This window comes from Hemiscyllium ocellatum, chromosome 6 (genome assembly GCF_020745735.1).
Source record: "Hemiscyllium ocellatum isolate sHemOce1 chromosome 6, sHemOce1.pat.X.cur, whole genome shotgun sequence".
NCBI lineage: Eukaryota > Metazoa > Chordata > Chondrichthyes > Orectolobiformes > Hemiscylliidae > Hemiscyllium > Hemiscyllium ocellatum.
The window spans coordinates 78493391-78517421 of NC_083406.1; the positions used below are offsets into that span (position 1 = coordinate 78493391).

At 40.3% G+C, this 24031-nt stretch overlaps 1 protein-coding gene across 1 annotated transcript in view; it reads left to right on the top strand.

Annotated features, from left to right (window-relative positions):
- The first annotated feature begins 1348 nt into the window (after positions 1-1348).
- Positions 1349-24031, top strand: part of LOC132816452 (cullin-5) — an 80561-nt gene continuing 57878 nt past the window's right edge. The window contains exons 1-4 of the mRNA XM_060826055.1: positions 1349-1591; positions 13632-13741; positions 19305-19404; positions 23503-23679. Coding sequence (XP_060682038.1) covers positions 1571-1591; positions 13632-13741; positions 19305-19404; positions 23503-23679 — 408 coding nt within the window. The 5' untranslated portion in view covers positions 1349-1570. The remainder of the gene's footprint in view (positions 1592-13631; positions 13742-19304; positions 19405-23502; positions 23680-24031) is intronic.

Genomic DNA, 24031 nt, shown 5'->3' on the forward strand with positions numbered 1-24031 from the left:
GTATATATATCTTTTGAAAACTTTTTGATTTCTCGTTTTGTTAGTTATCAGCCTCCTCTCATTCTTTCTTACTACTTTTATTTGTTTTTGTTGAATACTCCTTGGAATGTTCCATATTGACCCTTATTCCACATTGTATTATGGCATCTGATATCTGCCATATACTCCCTTTTTTGTGTTTTCCCTATCTTTTTTCCATTCAGGAAGCTCTGGATTTGCTTGGCCTATTTTATCCTTTGTGGGAATGTGCTTTAATTGTATACAAACTATCAATTCTTTAAAGATAACCACTGTTTATGTCTAATCAAAGCAGAAATTGCTGGGAAAACTTAACAGGTCTGGCATCATCTGTGGAGAGAAAACAGGGTCAATACTTTCATGCTAGTGACCTTCAGAACTTTTTTTAACTTTTCAGTTCTAGACCTGCCTGCCAATTTTAGATCCCTGTTTATCAGTAAGACATTTGTTCTCACTGCATTTAAATTGTTTTTTTCCACAACTAAATCAATTTTATGTTGGGTCAATCCTTTTTTACACCCAATCTAAGCTTTTACTTGGGGGTAGAGACATTGCTGGTCGTTATCTGTGTAGTGTTCCTCACTGATATTATTGAAGAATACCAAAAAGTTAATGTCCCACTACCTGTCCCAGGGAACTGAAATTGTTTATTTAGGCCAATGTAGTTTAAAACCACTGTGACTTTATTCATGAATACTCCTACAATTTCTGCACAACCAAAGCAATCTTAAGAGAACATGTTGTGACCTGGCACCAAAGTTAAAGTTGTCAATTGTAACTGGACTAGTGCTGTGACATCTGACTTTTGTGGTTATTTCATATTAGTGTGATTCGGTCGAGCTGGAAGCTATTGCTTTTGGATCAGCACCACAAATTTGCTGGAAATCTTGGTGGTTTAGGTGGAAACCCCCAACTCGTGTCTTTTTAATTTTTTTTTAAAAAAGGAACCTAGACGTGCAATCTGAAGCTCTGTAACCGGCAAGGATAGCGGATCAGCTTCGGTTAAGTAGGGTTAGAATGGGCGACTAGCTCGTACAGACACGACGGGCTAAATGTCCTCTTTCTTCCAAGAGGTGAGGGCACTGCCTGGTCTGAACGGCTGCAGTGTCGCTGTCCGATTGCTGAGGGGGCTGGAGGAGGAGGAGGAGTGGGAGTGACGCTGTCCTCTAGGGGCGGTGTTCCCGGAGTGTGTGGCTGAATGAAGGAGGAAGCTGTGGTTGGCTGTTGCCAGGGAATCACATGAAGGAGCCTGATATGGGTCTGCTGTTGTGGAGCTAAGTTTAGAATCGGGCTGCAGGTGGAGGGACGATCGGAATGGAGACCGGACAACGCTAATGTCGGGGAAAAACGCACATCCGAAAGGGACAAGCCGTTCGCATGGTCGCTCCGTGACGATGTGAACCATTTCCTTTTATTTTATGAGGTGGACTGTTTATGATTATTATTCCTCCTCCACATTTTCTGTCACTTTTCCGCCCGAAGGCCCCTCCCTCCATGTTAACCCCTTTGACGAAGTCTCGCGAGAGTCTGTGAGGAGTCAGTAAAGTTGAACATGGCGTCCAATCTGTTAAAGGTAAGCGGGGCCCCGGCTCGGATCTACTCAGCCCCGAACTCCGGCTGGGCCACCCCGGTCCCGGACCGTTCCGTCTCTCAGTGTTAACGCGCCGCGCTCCTCTGCAGCAGTCTCTGATCTGCTTTGCGCACTGGGCTTTGCGGAGGATGGGTGAACTGTGTCGGGTTACCGAGTGTCCCCTATCTTCCCCCCACCCACCCCCAGGCCCCCCCCCATCCACCCCCCTCACTCACGGCGCGGGCCTGGGGCTCGGGTAATGAACGGCCCGGGGGATCGGGGAGCGTGCAGAGGAAATTCAAAGGCGGAAGATCACTTATGAAAGCATGTTCCTTCCAATGTCCCGCAGTCTTCACAGCAGCCCTGCGTTGCCAAAGTGATGACCTGCCTTGCCTTACGCTGGGACGAGTTTATAACCGAACAGACTTATGCTTGTGCGCCTACCATATATATTTCACAAAATTTAACTTGGTTAAAGTTTGAGGTATGGTATGTGTTGAACGATGTCCTTTTGGAACAGTTAATCCTAGAGCTCCTCACATCTGAGTGAGACTCCAATTTGTATCGTAGATTCCTCGATTTTCCTTCCCACGGCAGGGATGCAGTAGGAAGTGAATGGTAACAGTTCACTTGTTAGCAGCTTGCTGTGAAGAACTTGGAATGCATAATATCCAAAAATAACTTTACTTAGCCAGTATAGTACTTTTTAAAATATGTTGCTAACGTGATTCAAAATGGTTGGAAAAAATACGGATAATCCGCATCTTTGGAAAATAGACATTTTGGGTTTCTGTTCTTTACAGGAACTTTAAATTTTGCACACTAATAGGATCAGAAAACTGCTGAATGAGTTGTGCAATGCGTTGCAAATAAGGGAAGTGTTAGTGGAATGATATTTCGGTGTTCTTAGAGGTTCCATTTGAATTGTTATGCTGTTGTAACTCTGACCTGTGTACTTCCAGATTTAAAAACAATTGTATCGATGTCATCTTTGTGGAAATAATAGTTAAATACTTTTATGCATGGAGCCTTTATTGCCTGAATGGTTTCCATTATTAGTCTTGGGTCCTCAAAATGAACTGAGGATGCAAATTTAGGTTCTCTCAAAGTTGAATGTTTTATAATGCAATTGTACCTATACATGTACTAATTACTGAAAATATTTCATTTTGTTTCTCATTGGACTTCAAAATATATTTGCATAATGTTTTTGTTTGATGCATTCATCTTTCCAATTTTCTGTCAGAATTGCTACTGCTAATGCAGGTACAAATTCATTATTTACTACAAGTACTTCACACATTATAAAACACAGTATGTTTTATTCTGGCAATGTTCCCATCAGCAGAAGGGTTTATGACTAGATTTTGTTCCATTTTACAAGGACCATAGTGGGCTCATGCACAGTGCTAAAGTAAAAATATGTTAAAATAGATAGAAGGCATAAACTTATTTTAAGTTCTACTTTCATTACTGTTAAAGTATTGTACATTTACTTATGTCCAGGAACAGGGCATAAGTACTGATGCTTGTGATATTTAACTGTAGCTTAGCTGTGGATGAAATATCATGAGCCTCACACAAATGAGGAATCCTTGAAAGGCATCTAAGATCCTAGTCTGAATGACACACCAGGAGAAAGTGAGGACTGCAGATGCTGGAGATCAGAGCTGAAAAATGTGTTGCTGGAAAAGCGCAGCAGATCAGGCAGCATCCAAGGAGCAGGAGAATCGACGTTTCGGGCATAAGCCCTTCTTCAGGAAATGAATGACAAAACAACTTTGTGAACATGATCTTTGTCAGCATTTCTTTCCATAAGTAGGTGTTAAAGTATCTACTCAAGACGGCTCAGGGAATCCCTAATGGGCTCCACCTGTAAGTCTCTCGGTTCAACCCAGAGATCGTAGTCTGGAATATAAACCTCTTACAGACAGTTTAGTTTAAATTATAATCTTTATTTATCAATGGCATCAATGTTACAATATAACATAGCTCAAGCCTGTCTTGTAGGTATCTAAGGTTTTTAAAACCATTAGTGGAGTAGCAGTGCCAACTCTTACCGCTAAGAGCTCTCTTGAGCTACTCCCCTTATTGTTGCAAACAAGCTGTCTTTATACAGAAATTGGTACTGAGATTACAAAAACACCATGTCCTTAATCACATAAGCAGCAATAAAATGGCAAAAGTTTGTAGAGGAAGAAAAACTAATTGACAGGTCTGAGTACACTTACCTAATTAAGCTACATGCACATCAAAGTGGGAAACCCTGATCAAGCCTGGCCATTCAATATGATCATGGCTGATCATCCTTAATCAGTATCCTGTTCTTGCCTTATCTCCATAACCCTTCATTCCACTATCCTTAAGAGCTCTATCCAACTCTTTCTTAAATGAATCCAGAGACTGGGCCTCCACTGCCCTCTAGGGAAGAGCATTCCACACAGCCACCACTCTCTGGGTGAAGAAGTTTCTCCTCATCTCTGTCCTAAATGGTCTAACCCGTATTTTTAAGTTGTGTCCTCTGGTTCGGCACTCGCCCATCAGCGGAAACATGTTTCCTGCCTCCAGAGTGTCCAATCCTTTAATAATCTTATGTCTCAATCAGATCCCCTCTCAGTCTTCTAAACTCAAGGGTATACAAGCCCAGTCGCTCCAGTCTTTCAGCGTAGGTTTTCCTAGCTTGTCAGGGTAATGAGACATTCGCATTCCAGGACAGTCAGGATTAGGGAGTTGAGCTTCATAAATTCAAATCTGCTCAGTGTGGTATACATGAAAATGTATCAGGATTGTTCTATTACTTGCACATTTCACTCAGCTTATTAAATTACACGCTCTTTTCCTATTGAGTCTGAGTTTTGTTAAGAGTCTTCCATATAAACCCGAAACTCAGTTATCCAATATCCAACTGTAAAATATGCACAGCTTCTAGGCCTCTGGGTCAAAAGCAAGTACTGCCACACATTCCACAAGTGAACAAATGTTATCACCTTATTTACATTGATCCATTGACCGCAAGAACAGATATCCTTAATTCTTCTGAACAAATGCCCCCCACACCCCCACCTCAGCTACACTGTTGTAGACATGGGCATGCCCTCCACCTTGTTTCCTGAAGTCAATGACCAGCTCTTTCATTTTGCTGACACTATCTCTTTCTTGTATTCAGTGTCATAATTGAGATCGAGCCTGTGACAGTGGTGCTGTCAGTGAACTTGTAGATGGAGTTAGGACAAAATTTGGCCACATAGCCATGCGCATACAGGGATTTCGGTAAAGGGCTGAATGTTCAGTCTTGCAGGGCACCAGTGTTGAGAATTGTTGTGGAGAAGGTGCTGTTGCTTTTTCTCACTGGTGGTGGTCTGTGGATCACAAAGTCGAGGATCCAGTTGCAGACGGTGAAGCGGAGACCAAGGTCTCGCAGTTTGGAGATTAGTTTGGTTGGAATTATACATAATTGACTACAGCTCCATTTCAATGAGTAGAAGCTTGACTTAAGTATCCATGTTATCCAGATGTTCCAGGGATGAGTGTAGGGCCATGAGATGGGATCTGCTGTAGATCTGTTGCAATGTTAGGCTAATTGCAAGGGATCAAGGCAGGCTGGGAGGCTAGAACTACGAGCCTAGGCTGTCCTCTGGAAGAACTTGATTATTGAGGTCAGAGCCACCAAGTGGTAGTCATTGAGGGACAATAGTGGTCTTCTTTCAGCAGCTGGTGACTTCAGATCATGGTAAGGAGAGGTCATATACTCTTGTCAGTTGATACGAGCAGGATCTGAGTGCTAGGTGGCTGAGGATTCCATTGCCTTTGGTCACTTTTTTTTAAATAGATATTTTTATTGACAAAGAAGATTTTTAAGATTTTTTACAGAATTACAATAATAATACAAACTAGTATATTTCACTTTACAACATAATAATAGCACCAATATGAAATTTTAAAAAACTAGCTACTAATCTATTCTGCAAACAACCAAAACATAAAATAAGGTATCATACATTACTAACAATAACAAAAAGGTAAACAAATAACTAAATTCATACTCAAAATTGATTTACATCAAGTCATAACAAAACCCATATTTATATGGGATTCCTCCTCCCAGGGTCAACCGAACCAGCCAGAACTATTACCACGGCTAAACAAAGGCCCTAGACAATATGGCCGAAATATCTGTGTTAGTATAGTTCAAAACGGACTGCCATGCTCTATAAAATAATTCCGTTTCTTGGTGCACCATATTCGTAAAGAAGTCAAGGGGGATATATTCCATGACTATCCTGTACCAGTTTGAAAGTCCTGGGAGACCTTTGGATACCCAATTCACTAAAATATTTTGCCTCGCCCAAAAGGAAAGGATAGTGAATAATTTTCTCCCATATACATCCAAAGAGGGGAAATTTGGGGAGCCCAAGAGTAGGTACACTCAGTCCAATCCAATCTCCGTATCCAAAATCTTTGTCCAGGCATTCGCTACTCCGTCCCAGTATCTGCGGATCTTATGGCATGTCCACAGACAATGCTTAAGCGTACCAACTTCGATTTTGCATTTAGGACACAATGGAGATGCTCCAGCCTTGAACTTTGCAAGTCGTTCAGGTGCCATGTAAGCCCTGTGAAATATCTTCAATTGAGTAGCCTGAATTCTGTTACAGATAGATCTTCCTGGCATTTTCCCAGACATCCTCCCACATTTTTAAGGAGATTTCCAACCCTAATTCTTGACTCCAAGTTTTATATAACTGTCCATGTCCTTCGATGCCTTATTGCATAGTAGGTGGTAGAGAGTACTGACCGAGGGCGGACCCATCAGCCAAAACACAATCCTTTCCTTATCCGATTTATAAGGATTGATCATCAGTGTGGTCTTCTTTTGTATAAAGTCTCATATTTGAAAATACCAAAAGAGCTGCCTGCCAGGCAAGCCCAAGGCCCCCTCCAAGATGAAGAACTCCACCCAAAAGCCATTGAATACAGACCAGAAACAATTTACATATAAAAAAAACTCTTTGAAACAGTTAAATCAGAACAACTAAGAACTACTTCTAAATAAAATAAATAAAAATAATAAAGTATATTTAGAGGGTGATTTTCCCCCTTGCTCACAGGGGGCACTACTGTCTTCCAATAACCCCGCCATAACCTCTCCCAGCTAGTGCCCTGCCCTCAGCCCAGGCATCACAAAATAAAATAAATAAGTTCCAACATCTTATATAACAGAAGTTAAAAGTGGGTGACACCCCCCCCCCCAACACTATCACCTAAATATACTTAACAAAACAGCACAAGATAAAAATATGTAAGATTACAAAATTACAATCCCAGCAAGTATTAAGCCCCTAAATAAGAAAAAAAACCTACTCAGAGACATTCCGCAATAATCAGGAGCCCCCCCCCCCCGCCAAGGGAAGATGGAGAAAAGAAAGAGGAAGAGAAGAAGAAGGAAAGACAATGGGGGGGGGGGGGGGGGAGGGGGGAGGAGGAGGAGGAGGGGGAGCAAAATAAAGTTGTTGTCCATACAGTTCAAGTCCCGCAATCTATTTGAGAGCATCCAGGAATTCATTTACTTTTTCCGGTGATCCAAAGTTATATACAGATCCTCCATGACTGAAGAGCAGCATTGCTGGACATCGCATGGAATATTGAATATTTAAGTCCCTCAGATGCTGCTTCGCCTTGTCGAATGTCTTCCTCTTGCAGACTGTGACTGGAGAGAAGTCCTGAAACAACATTATCTTGGAGCTCTTCTCCATCATGGCATGCGGATCCTTCCGTAAGACTTTGGAGGCCTCCAGCAGCATTTATTTTTCCCTGTAGCGTTGAAGGTGAACTAGGACTGGGTGGGGGTGCTGGCCCAACCCGGCCTGCGTACAGTGACCCGGTGGGCCTGCTGAACCTGTACCAGGCCCAGCTCCAACTCCAGTTTCAACAGCTGTGGGAGCCATTGTTCCAGGAAATCAACAAGCTGGCCTTCCTCTTCCCGTTCGGGAAGGCCCAGCAACCGAATATTTTTCCAACGACCTCGATTCTCAAGGTCGTCGATATGTTCCTCCAGGGTCTGGACTCGCTGCTCCAGAGCCCGGACCTGACCCAAAGATGACTCAACAGCAATCTCCGAGGCCATGGCTCGTTGCTTCACCCCTCCGACACGCTGCCTGAGTTTCTCGATCTCTTGGTCACTCTGGACTGGGTCTCCTCAATGGACGCGTCGATCTTCTCTCGGAGATTAACGAATTTCGAAATCAGGCTTGCCTCTGCAGGTAAATCCCCCGAGGCAGCCGTGGACGTCTCTGCTGCTGCAGGAGGGGGGAGGGTCCCTGCCTGTTGCGAACTATGGGAACCTTTGCCCTTAGTCGTTTTTAAAAAAAAACACCAAACTGTTAACGTTTGATGCAAAATGGACAAGGGTGCTGGGCAAAAACTATTTTAATTCATTTAACAGGTGAAGTGAGGGTGGCCATTCCACTCTACCTGACTCTTGGGCAGAGCTCTGCAGGGTCGCCACCATCTTGGATCTCCCTTTGGTCACTTTTGATGTCCATGAGCATTCTAACGTTGAGTTATGAAGTTTTCTTTCTCAGTCATGCAAGATCCATCCTCTGCTGCAGAGACCCAGTTTTCCAAGAGTGATTGCTGGGTCCCTTGCTGAGATATTTGTGTCATCGATAATCTTAGGTGAGGTGTCGGAGGACTGGAGGTTGGTTAATGTGTTGTCACTATTTAAGAAAGGGATAAGGGAACCATACTTTGGTGAGCTTGACGTCAATGGTGGGAAAGTTGTTGCAGGCTGAGGGACAAGATTTACACTTATTTGGAAGGACAAGGACTGAGAAGGGATGGTCAACATGGCTTTATGGTTTGGAAATCATGGCTCACTAACTTGATTGAATTTTTCAAAGAAGTAACAAAGAGGATTGATAAGGGCAGAGCGGTGTGGACTTCAGTAAGGCATTTGGCAAGGTTCTTCATGATAGACTGGTTACCAATGTTAGATCACGTGGAATACAGGAGAACTAGCCATTTTGATACAGTTCAGAGATAAAAGATGGAGGGTGGTGATGGTGGGCTGCTTTTCAGGCTGGAGGCCTGTGACAAGTGATGTGCCAAAGGATCAGTGCTGGGCCTGCTGCTTTTTGTCTTTTATGTAAACGATTTGGATGTGAACATAGATATAGTTGGTAAGTTTGCATATGACGCCAAAATTGGACAGCGAAGAAGGTTACTCCTGAGTACAGTGGGATCTTGGTCAGATGGACTAATAGGCTAATGAATGGCAGGTGGAGATTAATTTAGATGAATGTGAGGTGCTGCACTTTGGAAAGGCAAAACAGGGCAGGACTTCTACACAAAATGGTAAGGTCCTGTCAGGTGTTGCTGACCAAAGAGACCTTGCAAGTGCAGGTTCATAGTTCCTTGAAAATGGAGTCGCAGGTAAATAGGATAGTGAAGAAAGCGTTTGGTTTGCTTTCCTTCATTGGTCAGAGTATTGAGTATAGGAGTTGGGAGGTCATGTTCCAGCTGTACAGGACATTGGTTTGACCACTGTTGGAATACTGTCTGCGTTTCTGGTTTGTTTCTTTTAGGAAGGATGCTGTGAAACTTAAAAGGGTTCGGAAAAGATTTATAAGGATTTTGCCAAAGTTGTAGGATTTGAGCAGTAGGGAGAGGCTGAATAGGCTGGGCCTGTTTTCCCTGGATCGTCTGAGGCTGAGTAGTGACTTGAAGAGGTTTATTAAATCTTGAGGGGTATGGATAGGGTAGCTAGACAAGGTATTTTCCTTTGGATGGGAGAGTCCACAACTTGAGGGAAAAGATTTTAAAAGGACCTAAGGGACAATATTTTCACACAGAAAATGATGTGTGTATGGAATGAGCTGCCAGAGGAAGTGGTGAAGGTTGGTACAATTACAGCGTTTAAAAGGCATCTGGATGGGTGTATGAATAGGAATGGTTTCCAGGGAAATGGGCCAAATGGTGGTAAATTGGACTAGATTAACTTATGATAGCTGATCGGAATGGATGAGTTGGAACTATAAGGTCTGTTTCTGTGCTGTAAGTCTCTATGACTAATGCCAATATGCTTCTCCTTGATGCACTAAAGATCCATTGTAGCTTGTATATTGTACTCCATGCATGTCACTTGGCTTCTCAGCACTTTGCAAAACTTTATATATAAAGTTAGTCTGAATGTCAGCTGGTAATCATCCCCTTTGACAATGTCATGCAGGCATTCATTTTGAAAAATTCAAAATTTTGTTTTACGTTGTTTTGACAGGAACATCTTCACAACTAATCAGATCGGTTATAAAATTAATCTATTAAGGCTTCAGTTCAGCTCTGCTTATGCATTAAATAAACACAATTTAAACATCAAAACTTTTCAGTAATAGAAGTAAGTTTAATTAATTGTAACACTACGGATATAGTATAAATGCAAATGGTAGACAATTATTGAAACTTTCAATCAGTCACAATTCAGCATTGATGTCTTGCATAGCACACACACAGCAATTTGACTTGCGTGCCAGATGACTGTTAGATGTAATGCTGGAATAAAATAGAATTATTAATTGAAAATAATGGGATTATTGGCATTTATTTTAAGTGGAGGATGTGTGTCAACAAAGTCTAGAATCTGCATATATGTGGTCAAATATGGAAATCTGAATGTTGCATTTAGAGTTAACTTCCTTAGGGCATGTTATTAAAATCCCTACTGATGAATTTATAATTCAAAGGCATTAAATTACTGCAAAGGTTCAAACTTGCATATCTGCTCACTAGTTTTGTAACAAGCACAGATGCAAAGGTTGAGAATGGTATTTTCTGCACCTAGCATGCCTAGAAATTCACTATTTACTACTGAACACTTTATCTGGCCCTGAAAAAAATTGAGTTTACAAGAATTTTTGTATCTGTGGGAGGAAATTATTATTTTAGTTTGACTACTTCTGTCTGCCCTCAGTTCTCCCTTAATCCCACCTGTGTTTCACAGTCACTACCTTTCTTGATTTATTATTCAAATATTATATATTTGGAATCTGCATGAATAGAAGAGATATAAACTGACACATTTTGATTTACTTTTATGAAAAGAGGGTTTTCTTATGCTGGCTTTTAAAATGCAATTTTAACCTTGTATCATCATCATTTGTGGAAGACATTAGTGACAATGATTTCTATTGAAATTCTATTTGTTAAGCATTGCCCAAGAAATAAATTTTAAAACACGTGGTAATATGGAATTATAGAATATAAATATTTCTAGCACATTGTACAGCTGAGATATAAATTCTAAATTGGGTGAAAGGAACAGAATAAAACTATAAGTACAGTGGTTTGTCATGTTATCAGATTTTCCAAATTATCAACTAACAGCTTTGCATGGTGGAGACTACAATTTTAAAAAGAGCTTAAACTCTGATTAGTTCACTATAATTTATAGATATTTTTAATCAAACTACTCAATCAAGTTATAACTCCTATCTGGGAAAGATAGGGCATAAATCCAAAACCTTCAAGCTCAGAGGTAGGGACGCTACCACTGTCATAAGAATCCTTATTAGAATATGCAATTAACCGATGTTAGAGGGTTCTACACTCATCCATGGAACATCTAGATAACAACAACTACATCTTCAACGTCATATTCTCCACCATAATCTCAAAATTCAGAGACCTAGGTCTCTGCACTGTCTTTGGAGCGGGATCCTCAGTTTACTGATCCATAGACCACAGTCAGTGAAGATAGACAACAGCACCTCCTCTACGATAACCCTCAACACTGGAGGCCCCTCAAGGATGTGTTCTCAGTCCACTAATGTACTCCCTATACACCCATGACTGTGTAGCCAAATTCCAGCATTTGGCCCATATCCCACATAGATGTGACAGTCAAGAAAGCACAATAATGCCTCCTCTTTCTCAGGCAGCTTAGGAAATTTGGCATCTCCATAAGCACCCTCACCAACTTTTACAGATGCACCATAGAAAGCATACTATCGGGGTGCATAACGGCCTCTTATGACAAGTGCTCTGCTCATGACCATATGAAACTACAGAAAGTTGTGTGCACAGCCCAGGCCATTACGGATGCCAGTCTCCCATCCATGGACTCCATTTACACTTCTCGTTGTCATGGAAAGGCTGCCATAATCTTCAAAGACCCCTCCCACCTCAGAAATGTTTGCTTCGCATCTCTTCCTTCAGACAGAAGATACAGAAGCTTGAACACATGCGCCAACACGTTCAAGATCAGCTTCTTCTCTACCGTTATTAGACTACTGAATGGACCTCTCTTCAAATCATGTTGATGTTGATCTTGCTTTGCATACCTTGTGTGCAATTGTAACCCATATGCCTCGCTCTGTCTAAGCACCTATGATCTGTATATCCCTGTTTGCTATGATCTGCCTGTGCTGCAAAACAAAGCTTTTCACTGTAACCAGGCACATGTGACCACAATAAATCAAATCAAAGGATGAATGCTCCCTTTAGACAACTTGGCAACCCCATTGCTAGCTGACCAGCTGCCATCTATGAAGTTCAATTTAAAACAGAAAGTTGCTGCAATATACTTCAGACAGGTGTGAGGGAAACTGATGCTAGTCCAATGAAAGAAAGATTAGGAGAGAGAAACAAAAGTAGGACCAAAGACCTAAGATTTTAGGGAAAATTTGAGGTGTGAATTGGAGAGGTAAAGTGGTTAGGGTAAGGAATTCCAGAAAGTGAGACCCGCTTGGCTGAAGACCAGCAGAGCTTGGAGTTTAACAGGTCGCTAAGATTGTGAATGGTTTTATTCAGCCTAAAAAGTATCCATATTTGGTAAATGGAGTTGGTAACTAGTGTATGAATCAGGCCCGTGGCCTGTAAACTACTGCTTTGTTTGGATAATAAAAATTATAATCTGAAATAAAAACAGATCCCTGGAGAAAAACAGCAGGTCTGGCAGCATCTAAGGAGGTAAAGCAATTTTTACTTTTGTTATTTGAAATTTCCAGCATGTGTAATTTTTTGATTTATTTTAAATATCATAATCTGGATTGTAATGTAAATCTTTATTCCAATGCATTTTTGCTATTTATGATAAATTCAGTCTGGATAACTGCAAGTTATTACATTTTGGTACAGCAAACAAGGGTAGGGCTTAAAATTAATTGTAGTGCATTGAGTAGTGTTGTAAAACAAAGGAACCTAGAGGTGTGGGTACATAATTCTTTGAATTTTTGCTATAAATTCTGTGTCCTACGATCTTATACTCCATAGCCACCTGACGAAGGAGCAACACTCTGAAAGCTAGTGCGTCCAAATAAACCTGTTGGACTATAACCTGGTGTTGTGTGATTTTTAACTTAATGCTTTGAAGTTTGACTCACATAGACCAGGTAGTTAAAAAGGCATTTGGAATGCTTGCCTTCATTGCTTAGTACTTTGAATAAGGATTTGGGAAGCCATGTTGAGGTTGTACAGGATATTGGTGTGGCCTCTTCTGGAATACTGTGCCCAGTTCTGGTCGCCCAGTTTTAGGAAGGATATTATCAAGCTGGAGAGGGTTCAGAAGAGATTTAACAAGATGTTGCCAGGTATGGAAGGTTTGCGTTATAAAGAAAGGCTGAATGTTTTCACTGGAGCGTAGGAGGTCAGGAGGCAATCTGATAGAGATAATGGTGGTTGTCTTTTAAGACTAGGGGACACATTTTTACGGTGAGAGGAGAAAGATTTAAAAAGACATGAGGCAAATGTTTTACACAGAGTAGTTCGCATGTGGAATGAGTTTCATGTGAAAGTGGTGGGTGTGGGTACAATTAATGTTTAAAAGACATTTTGATAGATGCATGAATGCAAAAGGTTTGTAGGGATATGGGCCAGGATCAGGTCGGTGGAGCTAGTTTACTTTGGATTATGTTTGGCATGACTGGTTGGACCGAAGGGTCTGTTTCCATGCCGTATGAATCTGTGACTCTTAAGTATTGAAATAAGTTGGTGCACTGATATTAATGCCTTAATTAATGCTGTTCCTACTCTTCATGTTAATTTCTTTCAGAATAAAGGTTCCCTTCAGTTTGAGGATAAATGGGACCATATGCGCCCCATTGTTCTAAAGCTGTTACGGCAGGAATCTGTGACAAAGCAGCAATGGTTCGACTTATTTTCGTAAGTATCTGAATTAATTAAAAATGTTAGGACACTTTTGTTCAATAGGGTGCACTGTTGCCTGCCATGATGGCTCAACCATGATCTCAGCCAATATTTTCAGTGAACAAATCATCTTGAAGGTTGATGAGATTGCAAATGAGACTTGAATACAAATGCTGCAGCTGTCCCTGGACATCAACTATTGTGATGAGGCTCATTGCCTTGGTGATTAAATTAAGAAAAGTCTGCAGTTTAGACTATGAATTTAAATTTTGTGGAGACAAGAAAAGTAGTTAATTTCCTAAAATCCATGAACCAAGATAGATTGGGTAGAAATGACAAACAATAAAAGCAAGAAGTCACTTGTGGGAGTGATGTCAAATGTCCCCAAGTAATACTGCATGGTAGGGTAGAGCACAAAGGAAGAAATAATAAGAGCTTGTCAGAAAGTCAGACAGATAATCATGGGAAATGTTGGACAGCAAAGCTAACCTAAATGAGGAATTTTGTAGAACGTTTTCAGGATAGTTTCTTAGACACCTGCTCTAGAGTTGAGCAGAGAGGAGGCTACATTTGATATGGTATTATCTAATGAGATAGTATTAATGAACTCCTAATGAAGGTACCCTTAGACAACAGTGACTATAATATAATTAAACTTTATAATCAGTTTGAAGGACAGAGTAGTGAACCTGACCATTTTTAAAGGGAAGTTGATATAATGGCAATTATGAAGGCTTGAAAGCAGAATTGGCTGAAGTCAGTTGGCAAATTAGGTTAAAGGATAGGGTAGTGGAGATGCAGTAACAGACATTTAAAGGCACATCTCAGAATACACAGAATAGATGCATTCCAACGAGCAAGAAAAAAATTCCAAAGTATGGACCCACAGAACATTGTTTAGGCCACTTTTGGAATACTGCATTCAATTCTGGTTTCCCGGTTTTAGAAAATATGTTGTTAAACTTGAAAGGGTTTAGAAGGATGTTGCCAGTGATGAAGGGGTTGAGCTCTAGGGAGAGCCTATAGGCTGAGGCTATTCTCTCTGGAGGATCGGAGGCTGAGGGGTGACCTTATTGAGGTTTATAAGGTCATGAGCAGCATGGATAGCGTGAATAGTCAACATCTTTTCGCCAGGTAGAGGTGTCCAAAATAAGAGGGATTAAATTTAGGATGAGAGGGGAAAGATTAAAAGGCACCTAAGGAGCAACATCTTCACTGAGACGCTGGTGCGTGTATGGAGTGAACTGCCAGAGGAAGTGATGGAGGCTGGTAGAGTTACAACATTTAAAAGGCATCTGGATGGGTATATGAATTGGAACGGTTTGGAGGCTTGCGAATGAGAGTAAAATAGTTTAGGATATCTGGTCAGCATGGATGACTTGGACCAGAGAGTCTGTCTCCCTGCTGTATATCTCTATGATTCCAAGACAATCTGGTTTACTAGAAATATTAAAGACAGGTATTAACCTACAAGAGAAAACATACAATTGTACAAAGACAGGTGGCAGGTCAGATGATTGGATAGAATATTAAAAAAATGCAAACAGCCAACACAAAAATTATAGAGTCATAGGATTATACAGCATGGAAACAAACCTTTCGGTCCTGCACGTCCATACCGACCAAATATCCCAACCCAATCTAGTCCCATCTGCTAGCATCCAGCCCATATCCCTCCAACCCTTCCTATTCATATACCTATCCAAATGCCTCTTAAATGTTGCAATTTACCAGTCTCCTCCACATCCTCTTGCAGCTCATTCCATACACGTACCACCCTCTGCGTGAAAAGGTTGCTCCTGAGATCTCTTTTATATCTTTCCCCTCTCACCCTAAACCTATGCCGTCTAGTTCAGGACTCCCCGACTCCAGTGAAAAGGCTTTGTCTATTTATCCTATCTATGCCCCTCATAATTTTGTAAACCTCTATAAGGTCACCCCTCTCCTCCGACGCTCCAGGGAAAACAGCCTGTTGAGCCTCTTCCTATGGCTCAGATCCACCAACCCAGGCAACATCCTTGTAAATCTTTTCTGGACCTTTCAAGTTTCACAACATCTTTCCAATAGGAAGGAGACCAGCATTGCGCACAAGATTCCAACAGTGGCCTAACCAATGTCCTGTACAGCCGCAACATGACCTCCCAACTCCTGTACTCAATACTCTGACCAATAAAGGAAAGCATACCAAATGCCGCCTTCACTATCCTATCTACCTGCGACTCCACTTTTAAGGAGCTATGAACCTGCTCTCTTTATTCAGCAACACTTCCTAGGACCTTACCATTAAGTGTATAAGTCCTGCTAAGATTTGCTTTCCCAAAATGCAGCACCTCTCATTTATTTGAATTAAGCTCCATTTTCCACTTCTCAGCCCATTGGCCCATCTAGTCCAGATCCTGTTGTAATTTGAGGTAACCCTCTTCACTGTCCATTACACCTCCAATTTTGGTAAAGAAGAAAATATATAGAATAAGAGAGAAAGCTAGCCAGGAATATAAAAACAGTCGACGTTCTATCAATATTTAAAGAAGAAAGCTGTTAACCAAGTTAGCTTTGGAAAGTGAGATTGGAGAATTAATAATTGAAAATAAAGAAGTGACAGAAAAATTGATCAGGTACTTTTAATCCATCTTGATTATAAAGAGTACAAGTAACATTCCAGAAGCAGTGATAAATCAGGAAATGAATAGGAGGGAGGGACTGAAGAAAATTACATTCACCAAAGAAGTGGTACTCAGCAAATTGTTGGAGCTGTGGATTGATATGTGTCCATACTCTAATGAATGTCATCCTGAGGTCTCAAAAGCAGGAGTTGTTGAGCTAGTTGATGTATAGGCTTTGATTTTCCAAAGTTTCCTAGGCTCTGGACGGTTCCACTAGATTGGATGGTTACAGAAAGCAGGAAACTAATTGACTAATTAGTTTAACATCTATCATAGGCATAATGTTAATCACGGTTATTAGTTTACAGCAGGCCACTCGGTTAAGCTCAGGGTAACAGGTCAGGGCCAATATGTTTTTATGAAAGGGAAATAATATTTGACCTGTCATTTGGAGTTATAGAGTCTGAGAGATAAACAGCACAGAAAAAGACCGTTTGATCCAACTCATTCATGCCAACCAGATATGTTAAATTAATCTAGTCCCATCTTCTAGCATTTGGCCCATATCCCTCTAAACCCTTCCTATTCATATACACATCCAGATGCCTTCTAAATATTGTAATTGTACCAGCCTCCGCCACTTCCTGTGGCAGCTCATTCCATACACTCACACCTTCTGTGTGAAAAAGTTGCACCTTAGGTCCCTTTTAATCTTTCCCCTCTCACCTTAAACCTATGCCCTCTAGTTCTGGACTCCCCCATCCAAGCGAAAAGACCTTGTCTATTTACTCTATCCATGCCTGTCATGATTTAAAAACCTTTATAAGGTCACCCGTCAGCCTCCAGCACTCCAGGGAAATCAGCCTCTACGTCCTGCTCAAACCCTGACAACGTCCTTGTAAATCTTTTCTGAACCTTTCTTCTTATAGGAGGGAGACTAGAATTGCGCACAATATTCCAGAAGTGGTCTAATCAATGTTCTGTACAGCCAAAACATGACCTTCCAACTCGTGTACTCAGTGCTTTGACCGATAAGGGAAAGCATACTAAACACCTTCTTCGCTATCCTATCTACCTGAGGCTCCACTTTCAAGGAGCTATGAAACTGTACTCCAAGGTCTTTCTGTTCAGGACTCTCCAGGACCTTACCATAAAGTGTATAAGTCCTACCCTGATTTGCCTTTTCAACATTTAGCACCTCACATTTATCTAAATTAAACTCCAACTGCCACTCTTTGGAGTTCTTGAGGTAACGTGTCATGGATAAGGGGGAACTGGTGAATGTATTGTGCCTAGATTTCCAGGAAACATTTGATAAGATGTCACATTGAAGTTCATTGCTGGAAATAAAATCTCATGGTTTAGCATACTGGCACGGAGAGAAGATTGGCTAGCCAGCAGGAATAGTGAGTGAACGTAGATGGATTGGCAAGATATAACAAATAGTGTACCTCAGGCATTAGTGTTGGGAGCAATTCAGATGTTACTTAGATAAAGAGGCAATTGTTAAATTTGCTGATGACACCGATCAGTAGGAACGTAAGTTGTGAAAAGGACAGGAGGCTACAAAAGGATATCGCTAAGTTAGGTGAGAGGCCAAATGGAGTATAATTTGGAGAAATGTGAATTGTCCATTTTGGCAGAAAGAGTTTTTTTAATTACCTAAATGATGGGAGATTGCAGTTCTTTTGAGATGTGGAATGACTTGCATATCCTTGTGCATGAATTCAAAGATATTAGGTACAACAAGTAATTAAGAAAACCAATGGGATGTTACCATTTATCATGAAGGAAATTGAAAGCAAAAGACAGGCTAGTATTGCTGGAGTTTAGAAGAGCAAGAGATTGAAAAATCAAGATACCAAGTGATTTTGACTTAGTGATCGCAAAAACTGTGTTTTCTTTTATTGGAAAATCTAGAATTATGGGTGACTACTTAAATCCCGGTTTAAATAGACAATGCCCAATTCTTTTTTTCCTCCGAGGGTCATGAATTATTGGAACTTTTCCATAAAAGTTGGTAGAAGCAGAATCCCTGAATATTTTAAGACAGAGATAGATACATCCTTAAGCAAGGGAATTAAAGGGTATTCCAGGTTAGTGGGAATGCGAATTTGAGGTAACAGTCCAAGCAGCCAAGATCTTATTGAAGGTGGAGGAAGCTCGAGGGACTGAATGACCTATTCTTATTTCACATGTTGTATATTTGTTTTTACTGTGGAACTTTTAATTCCTCTGATCCCTTGGTGTAACAACATTTGGCCCAGTATAGCAGAGTACCTGGCATGTGACATTGCTATAGTGCAAATAATAAAAAGGGCCCTGTGGCATATTACCAATAGACAGATATTTGGTAAGTTTCCTGTTACTTTTGACTGGAACCCTGAAAGTGGAATGAACCTGAATGTAGATTGTTACCTCTTGTCTACTCCAGCTTTATGTAAAATATCATGAGAGGAAAATTATCCCTATTGTTTTAATTAATGTTTTCCTTAGTCTATTTAAAATGAGTTAAGACCGAATATCTATTGCCTTCATTAAAGAATTCTGGCAGACTTTCTAACAAAATTATAAAAGAAAAATACTCAGATTATTGAATTACAGTGAAGTTTAAGTATGAGTCTTAATGCAATTTTGCATTTCAGATGCTGAGAACCCTCAATGGTTTGTTTGTTTTTGTGCTGTGACATCCTCGAAACCCCTGAACCTTACAATACATTTCAAGCTAGTCTATAATTTTTACAAATTTAGTGAATCAATTTGATACTACTCCATTTGGAAACAGTGCAGGATTATTTGATTTTATTTGTACTCAATCTGCCCACTGGTCTAGCTATGCTTAAATAAGATTCAGATTATTTATATTTTGTTCATTCTATACATATTAAACAAATTACTTCAAAGAATGTTGTGGTTTGTCAGAGTTGGTGTCTCTTGTAAAATTTCACATTGTAAATATTGTTGTTTTCTCATAGAGATGTTCATGCTGTCTGTCTGTGGGATGATAAGGGCCCAGCAAAAATTCATCAAGCTCTGAAAGAAGATATTCTAGATTTTATCAAACAAGCTCAAGCTGTAAGTCAGAATTTTTCTTAAAGAAGTATTTATGTATTGAATATTTTGTTAACTGTGCTGAAACACATAGCAATCACAAGCAGAATACGAAATTTGGAAATTTGTTGTAGATGGACAAAGAGGTGCTACTTCTTGCCTCCAAAAATTGGGAATTGTGCTATAGGGAATATTTAACATACCGCTAATGTGCACTAAGATTGACACTTAATTTAAAGATGCATTGCTATAAGCTACAGTGATTGAATAATAGATAATATAATCAAAGAACAAAAGCAAATTTATACAGGAATGGCCCAATGTGGATGGTGTGCAGCAACTATAGCATTTGTGGAGCGCACTACAATTCCAGAAAACTGAACATGAACGTATGAATTAGGAGAATGAGTAGACTCTTTGTCTCCTTCATGTCTGTTCCATCATTGAAAAGATCATGAGTGATCTGATTTTGGCCTCCACTCCACAGACCTGTCTACCCACTGGCAGTCTTTAGTCAAAGAAAACTTTGGACTTAGGCAAAAATATTCAGTAACCTTATCTTGGCCACACTGAGTAAGATTTTCAACTCAGAAAAAAACAATATTTCTTCTCATTGTTGTGGTTCTGTTCGCCGAGCTGGGAGTTTTTCTTGCAAACGTTTCGTCCCCTTTCTAGGTGACATCTTCAGTGCTTGGGAGCCTCCTGTGAAGCGCTTCTGTGCTGATTCCTCCGGCATTTATACTGGTTTGAATCTGCTGCTTCCGGTTGTCAGAAGCTGTCTGCTGCAGCGGCCGATATATATGGTCTATGTCGATGTGTCTGTTGATCGAATTCGTGGATGAGTGCCATGCTTCTAGGAATTCCCTGGCTGTTCTCTGTTTGGCCTGTCCTATAATGGTGGTGTTGTCCCAATCGAATTCATGTTGTTTGTCATCTGGGTGTATGGTTATTAGGGATAGCTGGTCGTGTTGTTTCGTGGCCAGTTGGTGTTCATGGATGTGGGTTATTAGCTGTCTTCCTGTTTGTCCTATGTAGTGTTTTGTGCAGTCCTTGCATGGGATTTTGTAAACCATGTTGGTTTTGCTCATGCTGGGTATCGCCCTTTGTCCTGGTGAGTTGTTGTCTGAGAGTGACTGTTGGTTTGTGTGCTGTCCTAGTGGTCGCAGCAGTCTGGCTGTCAGTTCAGAAATGCTCCTGATGTATGGGAGTGTGGCCAGTCCTTTGGGTTGTGGCATGTCCTCATTTCGTTCCCTTTCCCTGAGGCATCTGTTAATGAAATTGCGTGGGTATCCGTTTTTGTTGAATACCTTGTATAGGTGTTCTTCTTCCTCTTTTTGTAGTTCAGGTGTGCTGCAGTGTGTTGTGGCCCTTTTGAATAATGTCCTGATGCAACTTCGTTTGTGTGTGTTGGGGTGGTCGCTTTCATAGTTCAGGACTTGGTCTGTGTGTGTGGCTTTTCTGTATACCTTCATGGTGAATTCTCCATTCGGTGTTCTTTGTACCATCACGTCCAGGAATGGGAGCTGGTTGTCCTTTTCTTCCTCTCTCGTGAATCGGATTCCTGTGAGTGTGGCGTTGATGATCCGGTGTGTGTTCTCTATTTCTGTGTTTTTAATGATTACGAAGGTGTCGTCCACGTATCTGATCCATAGCTATCCCTAGTAGCCATACACTCAGATGACAAACAACATGAATTCGATTGGGACAACACCACCATTATAGGACAGGCCAAACAGAGAACAGCCAGGGAATTCCTAGAAGCATGGCACTCATCCATGAATTCGATCAACAGACACATCGACATAGACCCTATATGCCGGCCACTGAGCGGACAGCCACTGACAACCGGAAGCGGCAGATTCAAACCAGTATAAATGCCGGAGGAATCGGCATGGAAGCGCTTCACAGGAGGCTCCCAAGCATTGAAGATGTCACCTAGAAAGGGGGCGAAACGTTTGCAAGAAAAACTCCCAGCTTGGCGAACAGAACCACAACAACGAGCACCCGAGCTACAAATCTTCTCACAAATTTCTTCTCATCTTAGTCTTAAATGGGAGACTCCTTTACTTCTACACTGTCCCCTGGTTTTCTTCCCTTTCTCAAGGCGAATCATCATTTCAGCAGCTATCCTTGTAAAAACCACCTCCTAAATTCCAATTGATAAAGACTCCAACTGTCCAACCTTTCTTCATAAAATGATGCCCCCATCCCAAGTACTATTCAAGTTAACCTTCTTTGAACTGCCTCTAACATACTTCTATCCTTTCTTAAATATGGAGACCAAAACTATATACAGTATTCCAGATTCCAGAACATCAATACCCTACACCACCCTATACCTTTTGTATCTTGCATGCTACCAAACAACTTGTCAAAAACCCAGCCCCACCATGTTGTAAACAAAACCCTGCTTTTTAAGAAGTGTTTTTATATGTTTGCATTTTAGTATTGTGTTAACCATTACTGGAAACGTTTAAGGACATTAAAATTCTAATGATTTTGCTGCAAGTTTACCAAATTACTCTTTATTGTTAACTTTTTTTTAAAAAACAATTCATTTAGTCATTAGTGAGAAACCTCTGGTTGTATTTCATTCATAAACAAGTGAATTCTTGAAGTCTTACCACATCCTACTGGTTGCAACATGATGTATCTACATTTTTTATTCCATTCCTCTTATGATAAATGACAATGTTCCATTTACTTTCAATATCATTTGCAGTAAGTTGTAATTGTGCTAGGGCACCAGCTCTCTTTATCTTGTTCTGTAATCTCTTTCCATTTAAATAATATGCTGCCTTTCTATTCTATTTGCTAAATATCACATTTTCCCACATTATACCCCTCTTGCCACTCACTTAAATTGTCTACATTATTGAGCAGAATTCAGGTAGAAAAGTAAGTTTTATAAAAAGAATACCTATTTTTGTATCATAATTAAACTTAGCAACGTATGCATTAGGTTCCTTCATTGTCACTAATTGTTAAGGGATGTCCATTTGTTGCATCCTGCTAACCTGAAAATGTTCCATTTATGTCTACTTTGTTTCCTGGTTAATTAACTAATCCTCTATCCTTGCAGAATGCTATCCCGATGGCATGAGTTCTTATTTTGGTGAGCAACGTTTGAAGTAGCAACTTGTCAAATGACTTCTGTAAATCTTGAGTATAGCACATACCCAAGTTCCCCTTTATCTGTGTAGATCATAACTTCCCGAAATAACGTGACTAAAACTCCCCATTCATGAACCCATATTTACTCTGTCTGGTTATATCCACAGAAGTTGTCTGCATCTCCAGTAACATGAGTTAAGAGTTACTCTACTTCAGACTAAGGTGTAGATGTTGGCAGGTTTACAAAGGCACTTTTTAAGAACTCTGCACATTGGATGTTTTTACCCAAGTTGCTTTTATACATTTCAAAAGCTTAAAATGGTGGTATTTTAACCTTGAGGAATCAAAGGTTCCACAAAGCATAAAAGTCAGTTTTGCGAAGTCCTGTTTGAAATTCCTCCTCCGTGTTGTTTCTCTCCAAAATTGCAGTTCTCTCACTTACATTGTTTGTTTCCAAACTTAAAGTATTTCAAGAGCCTTTAATGTCTGGCATTTCTCTCTGCTAGCCATTTCATAGCTCATAGCTGTATAGTTGAGTAACTTGGAGTGATTGTTTTTCAGCCTGTTAGATTCAACTAATTTTTTGGTCATGACCTATGACATTTGCTCTCTAACTGTGTCCACCCTTTTGATTCATATCCCTTCCTTTTGCAGCCTTGCTATATTTGGGGCCTTGAGTCATCAGCATAGCTATCCATATTCCCTGCATTCCTCAAGCATCATTATCTTCATGGAGTTTCCTTACTATTTCTGGCAACCATTTGTCTCAAAATGCAAATGCAAAAACCCAAGTACAGGCTGTATTTCAATTAATTGTTAGTTATAAAAGCTGTTCAGAAATACTCAGGAAGGATTCCATGCCTGAAGACTGCTTGTTACGCTTCACTTATGAGATGGAACATTGCCCAGAATTAGCATTTTGTGGTCTTTGTCACAATAATATAAAAACAAAATACTGTGCTTGTTGTAAATCTGATTTGATGTAAATGGTGTATGTTTTTTTTCCAGAGGGTGCTGAGTCACCAGGATGACACTGCTTTACTGAAAGCCTACATTGCAGAATGGCGGAAATTCTTCACACAGTGTGACATCTTGCCGAAACCTTTCTGTCAATTAGAAATAACTTTAATGGGCAAACAGGGCAGTAATAAGAAATCCAATGTCGAGGACAGTATTGTGAGAAAGGTATGTGGATGAACATTCAATACTTATCTGAGTTACTGCAAATTACAGTGTTGATATCTAATATTTTCTGTTTTAATATGGTTAAACATTGGTCAAAAACGAAACAGTTCTATGTAGCTCTAGTATAGTGTATTATGCTTTTTATAATACAGTTTGTCTTGGTTTATTAATAAGCAACATAATCATCTGACTTACCACAAGCAATGCCACAGGAGATCAAGATATGTATTATGAAAGTTTTAGATTGGTGCACAGCTGTTATATTGGCAAGTCTGACATTTTCAACACAGTCATAAAGAAGTAAACAAACTTTTTTGTGAATGATTTTGACACAGAGCATGACATTAACAGA